Consider the following 20,261-nt stretch of genomic DNA (forward strand, 5'->3'; position numbering starts at 1 on the left):
GGCTCCACCTGTGCGTTGCCCCATCGCAAGGACTGGAGAGCCAAGGGCCTGTGTCTGGGTGTCTGGGTGGCCGGCGGGGTGGCAGCCCCTGCAGGGCGTCCCATTGTCGGGAACACGGGGAGGAGATGCGAGGGCAGGTGCTGGCGCGGGGCTGGCTCTGCTCGGGGTGCTGCTCGGGGTGCTGCTCGGGCGCTGGGGGGGGCCCTATCTGCGGTTCGCTCCCCGTTAAGGATCCCCCGTAAGGATCCCCGCTCGGGGCCTGCAGAGCCAAGTGCAATTCCAAACATGCACCGGAAATGAAAGGAGAAAGGAGTCTAATTTCCTTCGGTACTAAGTGCTTTCCAAAGCCAGGAGCTCCGCTGGAACGAAGGAGGAGAGGTGGGGAGAGAGGAGGAACCACCCAGAACTTTGAGGACCTGCATTAGGTTAATTGTTCCTCTGCCAGCGCGGGGTCGAGCTGCCGGGGAGCAGCTCAGTTACTGCGAATGCAAGTGGCCCGGGAAGAATGTTAAAGATACTTGCAGAGCAAGGGATGGAGAGAACCCGATGGGTGTTTCTAAATACAAAAATGAGCAGGAAGGACAGAGAAATGGGGAACAGAGGGGAAAGGGGGCGGCGGGAGGGAGAGAGACCCACGGGTGAGGTTGAAGTAGTGGAGGCTGGACCCCACCAGAGCCTTTCTGACAATCTGGCCCTGCGGAAAAGAGACCCCAGAAAAATTTTTCTTTTCTGACCCTCCAGACCTTTTCAGTTCAAGCGAGAAGCATCCATGGGGGAGCATCCATGGGGGAGCGGGGAGGAAAACAGGAAGCTACTTAGTGAGGATGATGAGCCAGGAGAGAACCGGACCCCTGACCGCTTCCCCTAATCCAAGTCCAGCAAGAGGCAACATCCTAGTCCCCTTCTGCTGCCGGAGATTCCAGCAACCTGAGTTCTCTGCAGCCCTGGGGCTGAGTCCTATGAGGGGAAGGCGGACCCCGTAGCCCCAGCTGGGGCAGGAGCATGTCCTTCTGGCCTTTCAAACTGCCTGACACGTGTTAAGCCAGGCTCACTGGCTCCCTGAGTTTTTCCTTCCGAAAGCCATGCCTTCTCCTCCTGCCACTATGAATATACATAAGATGACCTCTTAGCAATTTCCCCGGGAGATCTGCTGGCATCAGCATAACAGAGTTTGGCCCTCAGTCGACAGAGGTGCTTAGTCAAATTTCTCTGAGCTCAGACCCGAGCTCTCTGTGCATTACACTTCGGTGTGTGCCAACCTTCTGCAGCCCAGCCAAAGGGACTAGGAGCAAAAACACCCAATATAGGAGCTCTTCCAACAGAAACTCTTGCTGAAGTCCACTTCGGGGAATCAGCAGGCCCGAGATGCTGTGCAAGTGTATCAGGCTGCGCATTTCACTCAGACAAAGCGGAACTGATGAGCTACCCTATGTCATCCACCGAGTCAAGAGCAGATCTGGGATTAGAAAATCCGTCTTATGACTCTTCGTCACATGAGGCATCCATCCTGGAAACCCTCCAGTTTTCAGTGAAGACTACCTCTTGTTAGGAGAAAACCATTATGTAAGTGTGAAGTAGTCCTAGGAGGGTAACAGTGACATTCACTGCCTCCCGGGCTAGCCCTGGTTAAAAGGGGGCCTTGTCTCCCCCACAAGGATGAGCCGGCCTAAAGGGAGGTCTACTCCCTTGCACTTTCTCGCCAGCTGGTCCCTTTATTAATTTTTCCATTCTTGCAACACCTTGGCCACAAGGAATGTCCAGACTGTTGATGAATCATGAGGGGATACCAAACACCCATCAGAGCAACGGCACGGTGTAAGTGCACACTGGGAGCAGGACACGGTCATTGGTACGTTCTTCGCTGCACAGAAACCACACTACTGTTTCAATAAGCAGATTTCCAGAGCCCACTAGGTGGTACAAAGCACATTCATTCTTGACATTACAACATTACCTGCTCCTTCGCCTTAATTTAAGGGACCCTGGCGTCAAGAAGGCATTTCTAAAGCTCTCACAGATGTCTAAGTGCCCACTTGGTCTCTACCCATTTCCAAGATGGCAGGACTGGTGTTACGAGCCCACTGAGCCTCCTTGGGTGACAAGTGCTCTGGAGCTTTGGTTTTCTCATTTGCAAGATGGAAGTCCTGACAGCACCAACTTCCCCAGAGCCACCATGGGCCCTGGATGGATCGATATTTGTAAAGTAATTAGAACATGTCGGTGAAATAAATCCATGACACCAGCTTTGGGACTCCAACCTGTGCAGCCCAGGTAACAAGAATCGATGTGAATCTGACACCCACCAGTGTAGACTCAGATTTTTAACTCCCTTTCCTTAAGGAAACCAGCTGCTGGTTCATAAAATAACAGCTTGATCCTCTGGGGCTGGATGCAGAGATGTCTCCACTTGGGGACCTGGCTACTAGTTTAGTAGGGAAGCTGGTGGGGTTTCCACATGCGGTGGCAGCGGTGGAAATGGAGAGCTCTCCAAGGGGAAAGTGAGTCCCAAAGTCAAGAGCTGGCATATTGTACTCCACCTCATGCCCCTAGGATAGACTTCTCCTCCACTGCCCACTTTGAATACAGGGTACTATTCTCTACCCTCTTCACTCAAGAAGGCTCTTCCCTCTATACTATGGGATCCACTGGGCCTTTATTTCCCTTGAAAGAGAACATCATCTTGAGGTTTCCCTCTGGGGCCCCTATTCAGCAGGTCCTGGGTTATGGGGGCTGCCATCAGGTGGCATAAGTGGCAGGAGCCCAGGGATGTGGGTGGGAGTGTGTGTCCCGTTGGATATACAATTAGTTGCTTACTTGCAGTCGTGCTTCTCAATCTCGAAGTGAGGGTTGAAGTTGAGGACAATCTTCTGGTTGGGTTCGGGGGCGTAAACAATCCACTCGCAGTTCTGGTGGGATGGGTAATCCTGGGGGTAACCTGGGGAGGTGATGTAGCCAGCATCTTTGGAATTCAAACGACCTCCACAGGGTGAGTCTGAAAGAGAAAGCAAAGAACCCAAAGAACTTCAAATATGCTACAGCCTTTTTTTTTTTTCCCTCTCCTTGTTTCTCTTCCTTACCAGTGGCTGATTAAAACTGTTTTACAGACCTTTTATGGCAGTCCAGAAGACTAACCTACTTACTCATTCGGTGGAAGAGATTATTTCAGCTCATCCCCCCAACCCCGACTCACCCAACTGAACACACACACACACACAGACGTGTGCACAATCATACACACTCCCAAATTAAAATATTCCAGAAAGTGATCATAAATATTCCCAATTACATGGTCTGAGATGAAAAAAACACAAGAGCGTAGCAAACGTAACATGCCCCCCCTCCCCCCGCCTGCCTTTTCCTGTCTCCTCTCCTTGGTGCATCTTCCTCTTGCTCAAACCTCACATCTCTATCTTTATCTCATAAATCCTTCATTTCATTCGGTGTCTCCCAGCCCAGCCCAGGCAGCCAGAAGTAACGGCTCCGGGAACTGACAATAGTGGTTTTGTGGTGCCGACCCACAAGCGAGCCTGGTAACAATTACATGTGATGCGGAGGAAGCACTTTCAGCTTTGGGCCAGAACAGGCCCTGGAGGGTGATTTTAGCTTCTTTTTCTCTCTCTCTCTCTCTTTTTTTTTTAAGAAAGAAAAAGCAAAAACCCCAAACATTTAATTCCACATACACCACAAATTTGATTTATTATTTCATTATACACCGAGTGGAAAAATCTGCATTGGAGAATTCATGGGCTCTGACCTCAGAGTTTCGACAAAAGTGCTTTGTGTTTTTCTCTTGCTTTCTACCCACTGTCCCTCCTGCCTGGTCACCACCACCAGAGTGTGCTGCTGCTTTGTCCAGCAGCGACCAGTAACCAGCCATTTGAAAGGCCACTGCAGGGGAGTAGCTGCCCCCCCCTCCTTCCCAGCAGTGCCTGGCTGGAGGTAAACAGCTTCATGTGGGCCAGGAGGCAAGGGGGAGACTTCAAAGGCAGAAAAGGTGGGTGATGACATTTGAAGAATATCATATATTTGGGAGTGAAGTTCTGTAATCCCCAGGAGGGGTTCCTGGGAAATGGGGGCTTTTGCTTAATACCACAGTAGAACAGAAGATAGGAAGGCACGAGAGACCTGGAAATATTCAGAAGCCTCCCGGAGACCTTCCTGAGATGTGCGCCTCTCTTAGCATCAATCACGATTTAATATCGCCATCTGCATGGAGCAGCATGGGCCCGTGAATTATGTATTACGGCTCAGCAGCCACCCTACAGGACGGGGTCTTTCTCCTGTGTTCAGTCTTTGAGGGAAAGGGTCATGCATTTTTTAACTCTACAGGTGCACTTTACTATTCCCCATGTCTGTTGGCATTACTGTCTTCCAGACCTCTGCTTTAGATTACCAGCCTGACAGGCTTTAAATGCATAAAAGATGGGCATGCTGCACAATGGTGGTTGGGACACACAAATCCACACAAGTAGCCTTTTAGGCATCGTGCCTCCAAGAGCTCAAACTGTGCCGTGTTGAACTGCCCAGAATCTAATGGATTCAGGTTCCATTTCCTACTGGGTGGAAAACAAAAGCAAGCCATTTCCTCTGGCTAGCAGAGACCACATCATCCTCTAACTAATGACCCTGCACCCTCCCCAGTCCAGCAGGACAATGGGCCCAGCCCTCCCGCAGAGAGAGGGGAGGCCAGCAGAGGCCCCATGCCGCCCCTGTCCCCTGCAGCCAGCGCCCCTGCCCACACCACTGCCATGCTGGGCTCCCGGCACCTTCCAGCAAGTCAGACTGTGGCCTGTTGGTGCTGGCTCCTGCGTGTGAAATGGGGCCGAGAAGGAACCTCGGAGAAAGCGGAGGTGTGGGGGCTCAGATGGCCAGCTGCTCTCACCAGGCTAGCAGGAGAGGGGATTACTCTCCTGGGTACAGCTCCTCTGCCAGCTGTTTGGCTGGAAACTGCAGCCCCGCTGCACACTCACCCCAAACCACACTGTTCGCCTTGGAACTCATCAGAGGGGATCAGAGTTGAGCTCCTGTTTAGTAATTGTTGTGGCTTCTACATCATCCACACTCTCCCTCCTTCTCCGAGCCCTGCTCAGCTTCTCTCCAGCCACTCCTCCCCAAAAGGAGAACTTCTCAATTCCCTGTGCCCCCAAAGTTCGAGCTTTTAGGAATCAGACCAGGCACACATAATCAGCAATAAAGACAGGAAACTTCCTCACAGGAAGGTTTCGTTTCTCATCCACACCAGGAGTGATCACTTCCCCACTCAAAAAAAAAATTGGAGACTATATATAAAATCCATGGCTGATGGTCTATTTTCCGTGGTAAAAACTCAATGGAAAGAAAAAGGGGTAACTCATTTCTTTTTTTTTCTGTCCTGTTTTTATCCGAGGAAAATCAAGGCACTTTATGAAAATTTTTGAAAACTCATTAAAACATCTGCTTTGCTTTTGTGTAGTTAACCCCTTCCATACCCAAACATTTATGAACTCCCATGCTTGTTCGGATGGCACTCACACTCAGAAGCACACGCAAACATAGATACGGAGCGTACGTCGGGTACATACACATATTGGAAAGTCTCACTTCGGCCCCATACACGCTTTCACACCCTCTCGTAAAATATCACACATCATTTACACAGACGTATATCCACCAAGATAAATACCACAATTTCTGTTTCTATCTTTCTTGGAGAGCATTGAATTCTTGAAATATATCCATAAAACTCATAAGGAAAACACAATCTTTCTACTACACCTCTTCTTGATCGCTGATATTTCATTCCCAGGTTGGAGGAGCCTTCATTTCTTGAATACAGACATGCCCCCAATAGAAATGAACTAGACTTTCTTCTGAAGAGCTACACCGTCCATTCCTTTGGAGGCCTGTATTGTGTCCCAGCAGGGACAGCATAAATGCTCTCTGTCCTGTGTCAGAGGAGCCCAGCTCAGCCAAAGCGAGTTGAACTCAAGGGCAAACCCCTTTAGGCCAATCTCCATAGACACAAGGGAAGCGGGCCCTGTAGAAGTTGGAGCTACCGAGCCTGTTTGGTGAGTTGACAAGGGACTTCTTTCTCCAGCTATTTTGCGAATACCTTTCACCTGGGGCAAATTCATTTCCCAAAGAGAAGCAGGCAAACCCAGGCTGTTCAGAGAGGTTTTCATCGGAGAGGGCAGCCTGGGGGATGAGCCAGCTCAGGCCAGATGAAGACCTCTGAGGCCCAAGAATAAAAGGATTAAAGTGACACCACTAGACGTAATTGGAAAGAAAGGGAATAGTAAGTCCTAAAGTCATAAAGGTCTGATTTTTTCCCCCCATGATGAGTATTTAGGTGTTCTTATTTGACAGGTGAAATGTCAGATTATTTCTGGCATTTATATCTTTCTGTCTCTTTTTGTGTTGTTTTTATTTTTGTTTTTCTCCTCCTCAGATGGGCTCGTTTTTGTCGGTGGCCTAAGCAGCATCTGATGCTCCCTGGAGGTAACCTGGTTGTGGGTAAGGTAAAGGGATTTTGTATCCATCCACTTACAATTCTAAAGCATTTTGCCAGCTCCAGAAGGAACTTACCTTACCCTTCTACAGAACCCAGTTTAAGACAAACCACTAGTTTCTTGGTCATATGTGATTTTTAGGAAGTATTAAGTAGAAGAAAATCTTTTGAAAAATCTGGTCTGCCTTCTAAGGAAATTCAGCTGGAGGGGTCTTAAAGGAACACGGTCTGGCCTGAACTTGACAATAATATTCACCAAAAAGAAGCCTGACTGCTGTGAATACTTTTAAATAATTAGAATTACAATGGCTCACTCCAGGACAGGCAGAGGCACCAGGTGACACCAGGCAACAGCCTGCTGGCAGTCCCCCCCCCTCCCCCCCCTCCCCTGCAAAACAACAATCAGATCACTTAGTTTAGCTGAACTGAAGGAAAAAGTCCTTGGCAAAACCAGGGAAATGTAGGACTGGCTGAATGTGGGATTGGAGACTCAGGTTGTTGTCAAAGGTGGGTCTGGGATAATGGGAGCAAGTTACTAGGTAGGGGGCGGGGTGGTCCCATAGTAGCAAGAAGAGGGCATGCAGCGCACCTGGCTTTTCACTTGGGGACCTTCCCGGTCTCAGCTTCCTACACTGCAATTCAATGAGTGGATTAAATCAAGTGTGTAGTTTTCAAAATTCTTCTTAGAAGTGTTTGTTTGCTCTTGGAACAGAACTCCAGTGTCCAAAGCAGATAGAAGCAGAAGTGGAGCTCTCTTGGGTGCAGGAGGTAGGGGAGCGAGAAGGGGTGTAGAGTCTGGGCCTCACAGTTCCCCATCACCTCCAAGGGGCTTTGGGGAACACAGTCTGAAACCCGCGGAAGAGATCTCAGTTCCCTTGTTACTTTAAAGCGCCTTGTAAAAGGGAAGTGGAAGGATTAGGAGACATCTATTTCTTGCATATACCTAAGGGTCATGTACACCATATACCTGGTGGGGAAGAGCATTGGATCTCATTTCTCCTGAAAACAATATACTTTATTTAAAGCATAATTTATCCTTTATCCACAGCATAATCCCATCCTGTTCCTACTTACACAGCTAGCTAGCTAGCTTGTTCTTTTCTTTTCTTTTCTTTTAAGATTTTATTTATTCATTTGAGAGAGGGAGAAAGAGCCACAGTGAGAGAAAGCAGGGAGGGGCGGGGCTCCATCCCAGGATCCCTGAATCATGACCCGAGGACCTGAGAGGAAGGCAGACACAATGCTGTGCCCCCACAGCATTGCTTTCATTTCATGATTAGTGGCAAGGCAAAGAAGCTTTTTCTCCTATTGCAAAAGAGAGACGGTTGTCACCTTGCCACTTCACTAGCAAGAAATCTTGTCTTCAATATGGTCTCACCACTGGCAGGCTGTGTGACCTTGGGTAAGTCTGGAGACACCTCTACGACTTTGTTTTCTCACCTAGAAAGTGAGAGGAGGTGATTCTAAAGGTCAGTTCCAGTTTTCTAATCCAAAGCATATAGGATGAGGTGGGAGAAAAGGATCCTGTGACCCAAAGATTGAACCGAAAATTAAAAAGATTTCCTCTTCTCCTGGAGAACAAGGTGTTACTCCTGTTTCATCGGTGTGGTAAGCCTTGAAACAACCTCTAGGATTTTTCCGAGGAGCATGCCTGTCTTGCATTATGGAGGGTTCAGATGTCTCTTTCAATCACATTAGCTCTACTGACGTGGGTTTCTTTCCTTAACCGAGTCTATGGCTGCATATTGATAAACATTGTGGATGTGTAGTTGTGTGTGTGATCATGTCAGCAACAGCGATGCATAAAAAGGAAGACCAGAAAGAGTTTCTTCAAATCCCTTGCCTGAATCATCTAAGTCCTCTGCTCAGGGTTTTAACCAAATTTTGCTCACTAACCCCGGATAAGCTGCTTTTTAAAAGTTATTTCTGTGAGCTGAGGCTGGATTTTGTTTTATTCAAAGCGACTTCAGTCTGTCACAAGACAGTCTCATAAAATCTGTATCTTGGCTTAAGCTGGGAAGAAATGAGCCAATCCATCAGCCCAGGAATGTGGCTGTTTGACCACTTCCTAAGGCAACCGGGAAGGGATGCAATCTATTCAATTTATGGGGCCGGGTGGCAGTGAATGATGCACTCCTGAAGGCACAGCAAATGGAAATCCCTGTGAACTTTTGCAGTGATAAAGTTCAAAATCTGAATAAAAGAACCTCTGGGAGGGCAACAGGGAGGGGATCAGAGGGGGGGAGTGGAAGCCAGCACATAAGCATAGCAAGAAAGGAGTCAGGAACCAGGCAAGCTCCCTCTTCAGAAACACCTCCAAAGGATTCACCAAGGACAGAACTGGGAGTTGGGTCTGGAAATGGGACCTTCGCAAAGTCTTTTCCCCTTCATCTGGATTCTAAAAATGAACCTTCATTTAATCGTTAAAATGTAAGTTTGATGTGATTACCTCCTCTGACCTCGAATCATGCCACCTGTGGTAACCTTGTTATTTGTCATCTTATATCATAAACAAATGCAATTCCAATAGGGCAGCCAATATAATATCATTAGTTTATATTTATGTCCACTCTTTTCCAGCCCTCTTTGCAAATGCAATTTTGATGCCATTGATGAGAGATCTGGGATTACAATTCCTGACCATGTCAACAGACATTTGGGGAAGGAAATAGAGGAAGAATAATTCTGAAGTCTCTCCAAAAACCGAAGGAGAAAAAAAAGGTAATATGATTTTTGTTTCATTTATTTTGATTAACTGAAGGCTCATGTTAAAACGTCAGTGGCGCCCCATTCGTTAGTGAATGGAATCCAAACCCCTTGGCCTAGCAATGGGGCCTTGCATTTAGCCTAAGGAATAATTTCTGTGTGCAATCCTTATTTGCAATTCTTTCCCTCCACATATTTTAAACTGCAGCTTCTGAGTGTTCCCCAATTAAACCCAGTGTCCATTTCTCTGCTCTCATCTTCCCCTGATACCCATTTTCCAGCTCTAAAGCCCATCCATCTTCTCAGGCTGAGATACCACCTCCACCCTCCCTGGACTCCCACACCAAGAGTACTCTTCCAGCCTCCGTATCTCGAACCTCGAACCTCGGAGATGGAAGCTTTTTAATGCCTTCTAAGGTGTGCAAGAGCTCGGGACAGCCTGATCCATTCCGCTGGACCACTGCAACTTGAGAGTATGACTCCTTCCTCATTCGTCTTTGGTGAACTTCATAGGATAAAACCCAGAGCCTTCCCCAAAAGTCCGACTCAGTGAGGTATGATGAATTTACCAGTTACTAGTTGACTGACATAAGGCCAAAAGAATCACTAGCTAGGCCAAACTCCAGGAAGCCTTATCACAAATTGTCCTGCTTCCCTAGTACTACCCTTCCTTCCCAACCCACAGCTGCTATTAACTGTAAAGATTTTTTTTTTCATTGTGAGCTATGAGTTGCAGTTAACTTCTTTGGGACCATAATACCTGGTCATGAGTTAAGGTTGAGTTATGTGAATCATGTCTCCAAAGACACTCTAAACCTTGGATAATAATGATGATGCAGTTCAAAGGGATATTTACACATTTTAATCCTAGTGATGGTAAAAATAATTTATCTGAGGGTTTCTTTGTCCCATCCCTCCCTCACTCTTCCAAAGGTGAGTTCTAGATATCTGTTACCGGTAGCACCAGGAAGACGCACACTTGCTGCTTCATCACAAGACTGTTTGCTGGTAACAGATGATCTCTTGCTGGGTTTCAGGCCCCTTCTCTCTACCTATCCTTCCCCATCTCTCTTCTCCCAATATGCTTTTGGGGCACATCTGTTTTATTTTTCCCCTTTATCAAAACAATTATTATTATTACTAGTGCTCGGCCCAGTAGTTCACAGTTCCCTTTATCTTCTCTGCTGAAAGACTGGCCAGAGCCCAGATCATTGGTTATCAGGATCTTTGGAGGCGGTGAGCAGGGATTCACTGCATATGTGCATTAAGCTGGCCAGCAGCCCCATCCACTGCGCGCTACTGGGGAGAGCTTTCCTTTTGTTATTCCCAACCCCCTCCCTTTTTCCTGGATTAGATCATGCCTCTTTTATGAAGACCCAGAGGGAAATGGGATTATTAAGAGTCTTGCTGGGTAAAAGCTATTTTGTCTTTATGATGACTTTCTTGAGTTCAGCTGCTGAGGGGCCTTAACGCCGGAGTAGAAGTTATTGCACGTTCGGGGGAGCACCTTCCACACAGTGCTCCCTGCTGAGCATACTTGCAGTGATGAAGGATGGACGAGGAGAAAAGGAAAGGAAAGGGGGAGATATTAAAAAAAACTAAGTAAAGATGAGAACACTGAAAGCAGAAGAACAAGGGGAGAGAGAGAGGGGAAAAAAAACGCAACAAGGAGGCGTAAATCTAAGTTGAAAACCCAGCAAAGAATATTGCTCTCTGAAGAATGGTGTGCTGAGAGAGCATCTGAAGCTTACAAAACACAGACAAACGTTCAGTGGGGTAAGAGCTGAGAATGACCATTATTTACTTATTACAAACATGCATAAAAATAACATAAACTTACCACAATGGTTATAATGTACTTTCTATGATCATGAGATACAGTTCAACCTCACTGAAGCTCTTCTGAAGATAAATACCTTCGGAATTGGACCAAATAGTAGTCTATGTAACCTGCCATAGCACCAAAAAAAAAAACAAAAAACAAAACAAAAAAAAACCTAGGGAGTAGGTATTACAATCAAACATACTTTCCAGAGAAAGAAATGAGGTACAGAGAGATGAAGTGTTCTGGACCCCAGAGCTGGCAAATGGCTGAGCTGGATCTTAAACCTAGGCAGTCTGGCTTCGATGCTTCAGAAGCTGGGAAGTCCAAGGCAGGGCTCCCCAAAACTTCTATGTGACAAACTTATTTAGTGGCATTTAGAGAAAGAAAAATGTTTTGCCTGTGTGAAATCTCCCTTTGCTTTTCCCGTGCCAGTAATCCTTCTGTGTGAACAATGAGAGATGTGTTCGGGGCTGGGGTGTGGGGAGGGCTGGAAGCACTTAACACCTTCTCCCCTCCCTGCACACATTGGCACCCTGCTCCTTGTCCTCCTGGCCCTCTTTCCTGTGTACTGGAAACCGAGGTGCGTCTCTCTGGGGGAGGGAGGGTGGTGTGGATAGGATGTTCGGGTCTGAAACCATGTGTCACAACATTGAGGGTTTTTTGCTGGCAACTCCCATTTCTCTCCTTACTCCTCAACCCCACTCATCCCTATCCCAAATGCCACATTGTTATTGTTCTACTGGATAGGAGCAGCATTTTCAGAAATGGGGGATTTATTTTTATAGCACAGCTGGTCTGCCAAAGGTCACATAATTTGGCAACGTTCCCAGTGGTTAAAAATTAATTTCTTCTTATTAATACAACCAAGGTCCCAAAGGATCGGAGCTCAGCCTTATCTAAACTTGACAGCTTCCTAAACCTTCAGAAGATGCTTTCTCCTGGAGGGCCAGCCACACTACAAGGCCTCGGTGTCCAGGAATCCAGCCTCATCGAATCCTGTTAGGTAATGAAACCATTAAGCCCCTTGGCCATTTCTCATCAAGGCTGATAAAGCTTTGAAAAAATGCTGTAGGCTCCCCCTAGGTCAAACTCATCCTGTGTCTTCCAGGAATGGGTTAATAAAAAAAAAAAAAAAGTGAATTCCTTACCTGGAAGGAAAGGTACCAAGACTAACTTCAGGGGATCAAACTCATGTCTGCCACTCAAGGAGGGTGCTTCAAAGATCACACAGTGGCAAATAACGGTCAGACGATAAAATACTTCAAATACGTTAATGACAACATAAACTACTGCCCAGATGTCACGTCTCAAGTCCTTTCTCAACAGTGCAAGAAATTAAAAGGTATCATGCTTCTGCTCCATCTTCTAAAAAAGGAAAAAAATCTCATCTCTGTTTCCTAGACTTCCCAGCTGGACTTTTGGGGAATACGTTCTGAAAACCCTTATGAATAAGCCTGGCTCTGAATCCTATCAACCAAGAACTGTCCCACACTCTGATCACCCAAAGTCAGGTCATTCTCTTGATTACTGTAATGAGCAGTTGAATGAAATGAAAAACACCAAGCAGGGGCCTCAGAATCATCTAGTCCAAGGCATTTCTCTCCGCGGATGCCCCCAGACCCCTCCCAGCCCTTGTTTACATTCATGCCCCATTGCATATGAAATGGCATTTGGAGTCCTCTAACTTTTTCTATACTAGGAAGATAGGAGCTGACCTTTCTGGTTGCAGAATGTGGACTTCCACATTCAACAGCAGGGGATGAGAGCCATTTGGTAGACAGCAGGGGTCCTGTCTAGATAGCCTGGGGTTCCAGTCACTGCAGCCTCCCAACCTTACATTTCGCCAGTTGGGTGCTCCGTGACTTAATCTGAAGGCTCCGCAGAATGAACAAACAGTCCAAACCTGCAGTGTGCCCGGGCACTCACAACCCTAGCAGGCACATCCTGGACAAGAAGGCGCTTGCCTGGAGCACGCTCGGGGAGCTCTCCTCTTCCCACTGTTCTGCACTGTGTGCTCTGTTGGCAACTGGTAACAGTTTCACTACCTCCGGTGGCTGCTTATGGGGTAAAGTTTACTGGGCAAGCTCCGAATGTGGGCATGAGACCAGTCCCCAGAGCCTAGAGCAGGCCAGGCTGTCGGTACACAACCTAGGAGTAGGTTTTGCTGGCAAATCATTATACCTGCCCGGAGTCCTCCAGCCTGTTGGGGAGAGAGGCTAAAAAAGAATCCCTTATCAGGCTCCTAGAACATCATTGCTTCTCCTTTCGGATTTATTTGAACCCAGACCTGTCTCCCACAGACAATTTACACCTCTTATCTGATCATCCACTCCAGACGCAAGGTTGATTGACCGCGTCTGCCCGTGTCCATGGCAATGGTGTTTAAACCCAAGCACAGATCAAAGCTCTGGGGGCGGCGGGGATGGGGGCGGTGGAGGGGGAGGCAGGTTGTGGGTTATAGGGTCCTGGTTCTTTCGGGCCCCAAGCGGCGTGTCCCGGAGGTGGAGACGTTTGGGCGGGGAGTTGCCACCATCTGAAAAACACCCATTGTCAGGGCCTGAATAATTTCCTGAGCAAACCCCAGACCACCCCCCCTCCCCATTAACTCTTGCAAAGGGGAGCTTCGAGGCCGGGCGCGGACGGGGAGCGGCTAGCGCCAGGGGGCTCTGCGCTCAGCCTGCAGCCCTTAGGAAGGGGGGCGGGGAGGGCGGAGGGGGGCGGCGGGCGAGCGCCGGGGAAGCGGGGCTCGGTCCCCTCCCCTTCCAGAGAAATTCAACCGGAGCCGCAGAAGCTGCGACACGGACCAGCCGAATCCCCTAAGCTTTGCCAGGAAAGCGGATTCCCACCCCGCCCCCACGGTTCCCAGAGGAGAGACCGGTTCATCCCCCACCCCCCACCCCTGCCATGCCCCTGCCAGTCCCGGGACCGCGGCTCCGCGGGTGCCCCCCACCCAGCCCCCGGGGCCCGGCTGGAAAAGCTGCGATGCAGTCAGCCCGCGCGAGCACAGGGGGCGGGGGGGGGGGGGGGGACAGTCCTTTAATCACAGCTCGCCTCGCCTCCATTAACTCGTGTGCATATTAAAAAGAAATCAATCAGTGAAAAATGAAGCGTTGGCCGTGCAGATTTCTTTTTCTCACGTGGAAAAAGCAAGGGGCGAGGCGGCGGGGGGGTGGGGGTGGGGGGATGGGGGTGGGGGAGGCGGACCGCGCCGGCGACTGCAGAGGTTCCTCCCCAGCCGAGAACCCTCTGCGCTGCGGAGACTTAACTTTCTGGCCGCGGACCGCGCGGAGGAAATGCCGCAGGCCTGTCCCTGGGGGTGTCCGGAGTCGCGGGGAGGAGGGGGGCAGGCCTGGAGGAGCTGCAGGCGGCCAACTTCCCCGGCCCCGAGCCTTGCTTTTGCTTTCGCCGGGATCTCTCTGCCCTAATAGAATGTTTATGGATCGCTGGGCTCCGTTTCTGCCGCGGAGCCCACACAGATCGAGGCGGGGCGTTAGAGGCCGCGCGGAGGGGGTGGGGGCCCCACGGCCCCAGCACGTGGACGCCGCGCGCCGCGAGCTCCTCACCTGCCCGGGCGGGCGCACGGGGGGCGCGGGGCGCCGCGAGCGCGGGGCAGGTTGCGCGCATCCCCGGGGCTGCAGCCGCCTCCTCTCCGCCCCCGGCCCAGCTCCCCGCCACCCGCTCGGGCCAGCGCGGGGCTCCCCAGCTCCGCCGGCTCTCCGGGGGCGCCAAGGGCAGTTCCGCAGCAGAGCCGAGCGCGGGAGGCGGGAGGCGGGAGGCGGGAGGGGGCGCTCAGCGCAGGGCCCGCCCGGCGGCCCCGAACCCCGAGCCCGCGAACCCAGGCCGGGGGGAGGCAGCAGGCGGCGGGGCGCGGGGCGGGGAGCTGGTTCGCGCCGCGCGTGGGCCTCCCTGCCGCCGCCGCCGTGGGGCTGTCCGCGCAGCCGCCCCGCCCCCCCGCGGCACCCTCCGCCTCCCTTTGCTCTGACTCCCCGGAACCCCCCACCCCCGGCGGGCGCGCCCCGGGTGAGTCACAGGTCTAGTGGGGCCTCGCCCTTTGCCCCCCCGCTGCCACCTCCCGCGTGCCGGCCGGTGCTCCGACGGCAGCCCGAGCTCCCCGCGGTCTGCGGTCGCCTTTTGCAGGGGCTGGAGAGGATCCTCCCCGGGCGGGTCCCGGATGCGCGTCCCCCAAGGGGTCCCACCCCGGGTGCGGGGCTGCCTGCGGCGAGAGCTGCAGCGGGTGACCTGCCCCGCGCGCGGCGCCTCCGGGCTTCTGGAGAAGTGACGCAGCGCGGCCCGGGGCTGGGGGGGCTCTGCGGAGGGCGCCCCAGGCAGGTGGCGGCGCGGGGCTGGGCGCGAGCGGCCGTCGCGCGCACACGTACGCTCCGCGCAGCGCTCGGGGCCAGATGTGCGAACATCTGGGGTAGGAGATGGCCCCGGAGTCTTCACGACCCCTCCCGCTCCGCAAAGCACACAGAACCTGAAGTTGGGGGTGCGTGTGTGTGCGTGTGTGTGTGTGTGTCTGCGGGCGCGCGTGCCGGCGTGTGCCCCAGTGTGCGCGCGCGCCGGGGCCTGCTGGAGTCCGCGCCTGAACACACCGTGTACCGTGGGCATCCTCTCCGCGCGCGCGCGCACACACACAGCGGATCACACAAACATACATAATTTATGCAGCATCTAGGTCTGTGGGAGGTAATTTAATTTCGCTTCAAGCTGGGAACTTAGAATTAAGGCAAGAGGGCTTGGGGAGACACAGGAAATCTCCCCAAGCGGGACCTGCGCCCATCTCTTTGATACGATTTGCAGCTGCCCTGAAGCCCGGCTACGGCAGAGGGGGGGCAGCAAACGTGTGCACGTAGATGGCAAAGGCATTCCTGAGTCCTGCTTCCCCTCAAGCAGACGCTCAAACTGAAATGGGGGGGGGGTGTGCCGGCGGTGAGAACCAGAGCACCCGGCGCACAGCTTCCCCTGTGGGCTCCCACGGAACCCCCCAGGCCGCTGTGATGGAGGGAGGGTGCCCAGGGAGCTGCAAGGGGTTAGCCCTGCCACTGCGGCAGGAGCCTTCCGGGAAGGGCACTTCAGGAAGCCTGTACCTCCTCTTTCCCCTGTTTCCTCCACAGATGGTTTCCCCATTCTCAATCACCTGTAGCAGCTTCCAAGAGTTTTGTCAGATTCCCGACACTGTTCTCCGAGGGGAGAAGAGGCTCACTCTGGAGAGTGGCGTGGGCAAGGAAGGACAAGCCCCACTGGATTCCCTGCGCCCAGAAAGCCTTTCTCGGGCAGGGCGCCCCTTGCCAGCCCTCCTCCCGCTGCCAAATACTGGCCCCAGACTGTTCTGGGCCTTGCAGTCCTTATCTCTGCAGTCTGTCCACACACCCTTTTTGGCAGTGGTTGAGAACAAATTCCACTCAAAAGTTTCTAACCACTTCACAAGAGTATGAGACCTTCGAAGGCCACGCAGTCTGTTTTATCTAATAATAATTTTTAAAAGAACATGATTTACTTTCCCAGAAAACACATGGATGCAGGGAAGAGAGCGGGGTCCACCAGCCGCCTTGGTCGCCAGCAGCGCCCAGCCCCAAGCCCCTAGCTCAGCTGCAGGCCAACTTGCTCCATCAAGCCCGAGCCCTGTGGTTCTGAGGCGTATCCACACATTCTGCAATGAATCCACAGCGCTGGAAAACCAAAACTAGACTCTTGTGTTTCCCAAGCCCTTCAGTTAACATTGCTCAATGCAGCTAAGTGGAGAGAATGCAAATGATTTATATTTCACTGGCTAGGTTGAAGAAACTCAAGGGAGATGTGTTCTGCTTCAAGACAGGGGGAAAAAAATCCCAAAAACTGTAATGCAAAGGCTTTGTAGTATTTTTAAACCTTTGATTCAGTCCATATGTGACATCTGAACACCGCCAAATTCTGTCTGTGTTTCAAAACACACACACACACACACACACTCGTAACAGGAGAGAAAAGTTGGGTTTTAGGAGCCGTGGTGGTGCAGGGAGGACCGGCTGGGTTGGGATCCCTCTTGAAATTATTTAGTATAGAAGGAGCCTCCTTCTATGCCATTCCGTGTGGCCCATATGAGCAGTTGCTTATTAAAAGGAAAAGCATGCTGAAATGAACAGGGGGAAAAAAAAAACTTTCAGGGGCTTACCTGGTTGGCCTCTCACTTCGCATCCTGAAAAGTAGAGAGCTAAGACGACCCAGGTGAGAGGAAACATATCCATTTTGGAGAAGGAGGCTTTCTCCAGAGCTGGATTCGCAGATTTCTTGTATGATTTTAAGTCTTTGTGTTTTTCTTTCCCTTAGGTTCTTCCTTACAGTATCTTCTGCAAAGGTTTGCACCGGTCAGTGTCCCCCCTCCTGGGTCCTGGCGGCCGGTCTTCACCTTTCTTCCTGCTGGATCCTCACCTCCCCAAGAGGAGGGTGGCTCTCGGAATCAGCAGAGCGGGGGCAAGCCGGGGAGAGGGGACGGACGGCTTTCCAACCTTAAGAAGAAAACGCATCTATGTCCTCTCCAGTTCCTCAAAGTATCATTTCCTTTCTCCTACAACATCACGGAGATTTCCCGAAAGCCAAGCGTAAAGAAAAATATATATATATATATATATGTCTATAAAATAGTAATAATAATAAAAAGGAAAGCCCAGACTTGCCTCGGGCATCCCCCGGCCCCCCAGGCAGCTGCGATCTCAGAGGCGGAGGCTGACGCGCATCCGCGGCCCCCGGGACCCCCAGGCGGGCGGAGGCGCCCACGGCCGGACGGCCCGAGCGGGAGGCGGCCGCGCGGCTCTGCCCTCGCCGGGTCCCCCTGGCGGGAGCGTCCCCAGCGGCTACGCGCGCCCGGCCAGCCCGGCGAGGGGAGGCACCGCGGAGAGGCGGCGGCGGCGGCGGCTGCGGGCGGCGGGGCGCGGCGGCGGGGCGCGGCGGGCAGGCAGCGAGCCGCCCTCACCTCCACCTCCACCTCCGCCTCCGCCTCGCCGGGCGCCGGGCCGGGCTCTGCGCGCCGGGGGATGTGCCGCGGGCGGGCTGCGGGCCGGTGCCTCGCTCGCCGCCTGTGCGTCCCCGCCGGCTCCCCCCAGCCTTTTCAGGCCGAGCAGCATGTGGATGTCAGCGCCGCGGCACCGCGATCCGATTACGCGCCGGCTCAGGGCCCGCCCCCTCTGTGTTCCTGATTAAAGAGGCAGCCGCGGAGGCGCGCGGCGCACGGCGCGGCGGCTCCCGGCCCGGGCGGGGCGGCGGCGGCGCCCCCTCCCCCCGCACCCCGGCCCCTGCCCCCGCACCCCGCACCCCGCAGCCCCGGGGCCGCCGCCGACCAAAGTTGAGGCGGCTCCCGTGCGGCGCCGTCCTCGCCCACCCGGGCCCCTCCGCGCCTGCCTGCGCCCCGCCGCCCGTGCGCAAAGCCCGGGAGAGGGAGCGCCCCGGGGCGCGCTGCCCTGGGCCGCGGGGCCCCCGCCCGTGCGAGGCTGCGCGGGGGCGCCCCCCAGGCCCCTGCTCCCAGGCCACACGCGTGGAGCCCGGCACAGCGCCACGCGCAATGGCGTTGGGAGAGGAGTCGGGGGTTCGGTGCAGGCGGCGCCGAGGAGGACCCCGAACCCTCGTGCGCTTCCTCCCCGGGGCCTTTGTTGTGTCGCCCTCCTCGCGGGGCCAGGGTGTAGTCCCCCCCGCGCACCCAACTAGTAGCAGGAGAGACACTTTGTGCAAAGAATTTCTCCAGGTAATTCAATTGCATCCCCCCCCCCGCCCCGCCCCAAGCCTCCCCAAAAGTACGGGTACGTGAAGGCTTCTCCTCCAAATGCTACTGTAACCACTTCTATTCACCTCCCCACCCCCCATGGAAATGTGGTCACGGCGCGCAGAGAAAGAAAACAGCATTATGCCAACTATTTTTAAATGGAGGTGTGAAAACTGTTTAGAGGGAGTTGTAAGCTAACAGCTGGGGAAACACTTGTATCTTTGTTTCCGAGGATGGCTTTGTGGATTCCAAACTGTCTTGCTTCACTAAGCACCCATTACTGCATTATCCTAAAGACTCCCAACAAGAACAGTCTAAATAACACTCCGCATATACCTCCTCTGCCACTCCGCCGATGAAGAAAAATAAAGTTTCGGTGACAAGAAGCACACACACATCTGACTATCCCATTTATTTCTTTGCTTGTACTTGTGGATTCTTCTGGGTGGTTTTCCTCCTTATCTGGACTTGCCATTAGCTTTGTTTATCACTTTTAGTGTTTGAAAAATCTGTAACTCCCACTTAACTGTTATTTACACTGAGATAACCAAAACAAAATTGAATCAGAAGTGATTTGCAAATAGTTGAGCCAAGCCATGGAGGGATTTTACAGTGCTGCATATCACACTGCTAATCTTAGATGCCTGGTTTGAAAGGGCATTTAACAGAGGCCTAGTGAGTTCTTCCAGGGAACCTATCCTGCTGGCCGGCCTAAAGGCTACCTTCATTCCTTTCATCCCCCACCCCCACACCTCTCTCTTCCCTCTTGCCCGCCTTTCCTGGACTTGAGAGCACATCCCCATCATTAAAAACTCCAGATTTACTCCCCCCCCCCCCCCCACTGAAACACCAAAATAAAGAAAGACTGCCACTCTCCAACATTTAATGGGATAAAGAGGCACTCTGGATTTTGAACCTTCAGCAGAGCTCCTGGCTTCTATCATTGCCAAGATGCTAACCTAAGAACAACCAACACTACTATTAGTGACACTACTATCTATTAGTGACACTCTAATGAGTAAAGAAAGTCATTTAGTAGCACCTCGCCCCACAGCTCCCCAGGTGGGCCAAACCATTCATTCTAGCAAGTGCCACACCTGAAAGAATCCTGTTTCTGAGAACATTGCGGCCAGAGTTTAGGTCAATGGCACAGGGAAGAGGAGAAAAGAGACAAAAGGTACACTGAAGCCCATTGGGAAGCCATAAGAATAGCAACTCTGGGCTTCTGCTCTTGGGGCCTAAGGATTGAGGGTCCCCCTCAGGCTACTTGGAGCTGCCTCGGTCTGGAAGGAAGAAGGGTCAGTTTCAGTGTTCAGCTCCTGGACCTGACTCCCAGCGTTACGGATTTTAATTTTTCAGCGGTGCCCTAAAGAGGGAGCTAACTTACTTCCTGGCAGTTCTCACTCCAACTGCTGCAAGCCTTCTCATCAATCCGCTTGAGTGCAGTTGGGTAGAGGGTGAGGCTGGTTCAGAGCCCCGGGGACTCCAAGCGGCCGGACCATTCGTAATCC

The 20,261-nt window shown here is 52.2% G+C and overlaps 1 protein-coding gene across 7 annotated transcripts in view; it reads right to left on the minus strand.

Annotated features, from left to right (window-relative positions):
* The window catches only part of NRP2 (neuropilin 2), a 115,621-nt gene extending 97,743 nt beyond the window's left edge, over positions 1-17,878 (minus strand). For 3 of the 7 annotated variants that reach the window (XM_072741939.1, XM_072741938.1, XM_072741940.1), the window contains exons 1-2: positions 3,353-3,630; positions 2,815-2,992 (exon numbers count right to left, since the gene is read on the minus strand). In XM_072741939.1, coding sequence (XP_072598040.1) covers positions 2,815-2,992; positions 3,353-3,380 — 206 coding nt within the window. In that variant the 5' untranslated portion in view covers positions 3,381-3,630. Of the gene's footprint in view, positions 1-2,814; positions 2,993-3,352; positions 3,631-14,581; positions 14,792-17,169 lie in introns of those variants that run through there. The other 4 variants (XM_026002491.2, XM_072741937.1, XM_072741941.1 and 1 more) reach the window with 4 other exon arrangements.
* Between the last annotated feature and the right edge of the window lie 2,383 nt (positions 17,879-20,261).

The sequence above is a fragment of the Vulpes vulpes genome, chromosome 16 (genome assembly GCF_048418805.1).
Source record: "Vulpes vulpes isolate BD-2025 chromosome 16, VulVul3, whole genome shotgun sequence".
In the NCBI taxonomy this organism is placed as follows: domain Eukaryota; kingdom Metazoa; phylum Chordata; class Mammalia; order Carnivora; family Canidae; genus Vulpes; species Vulpes vulpes.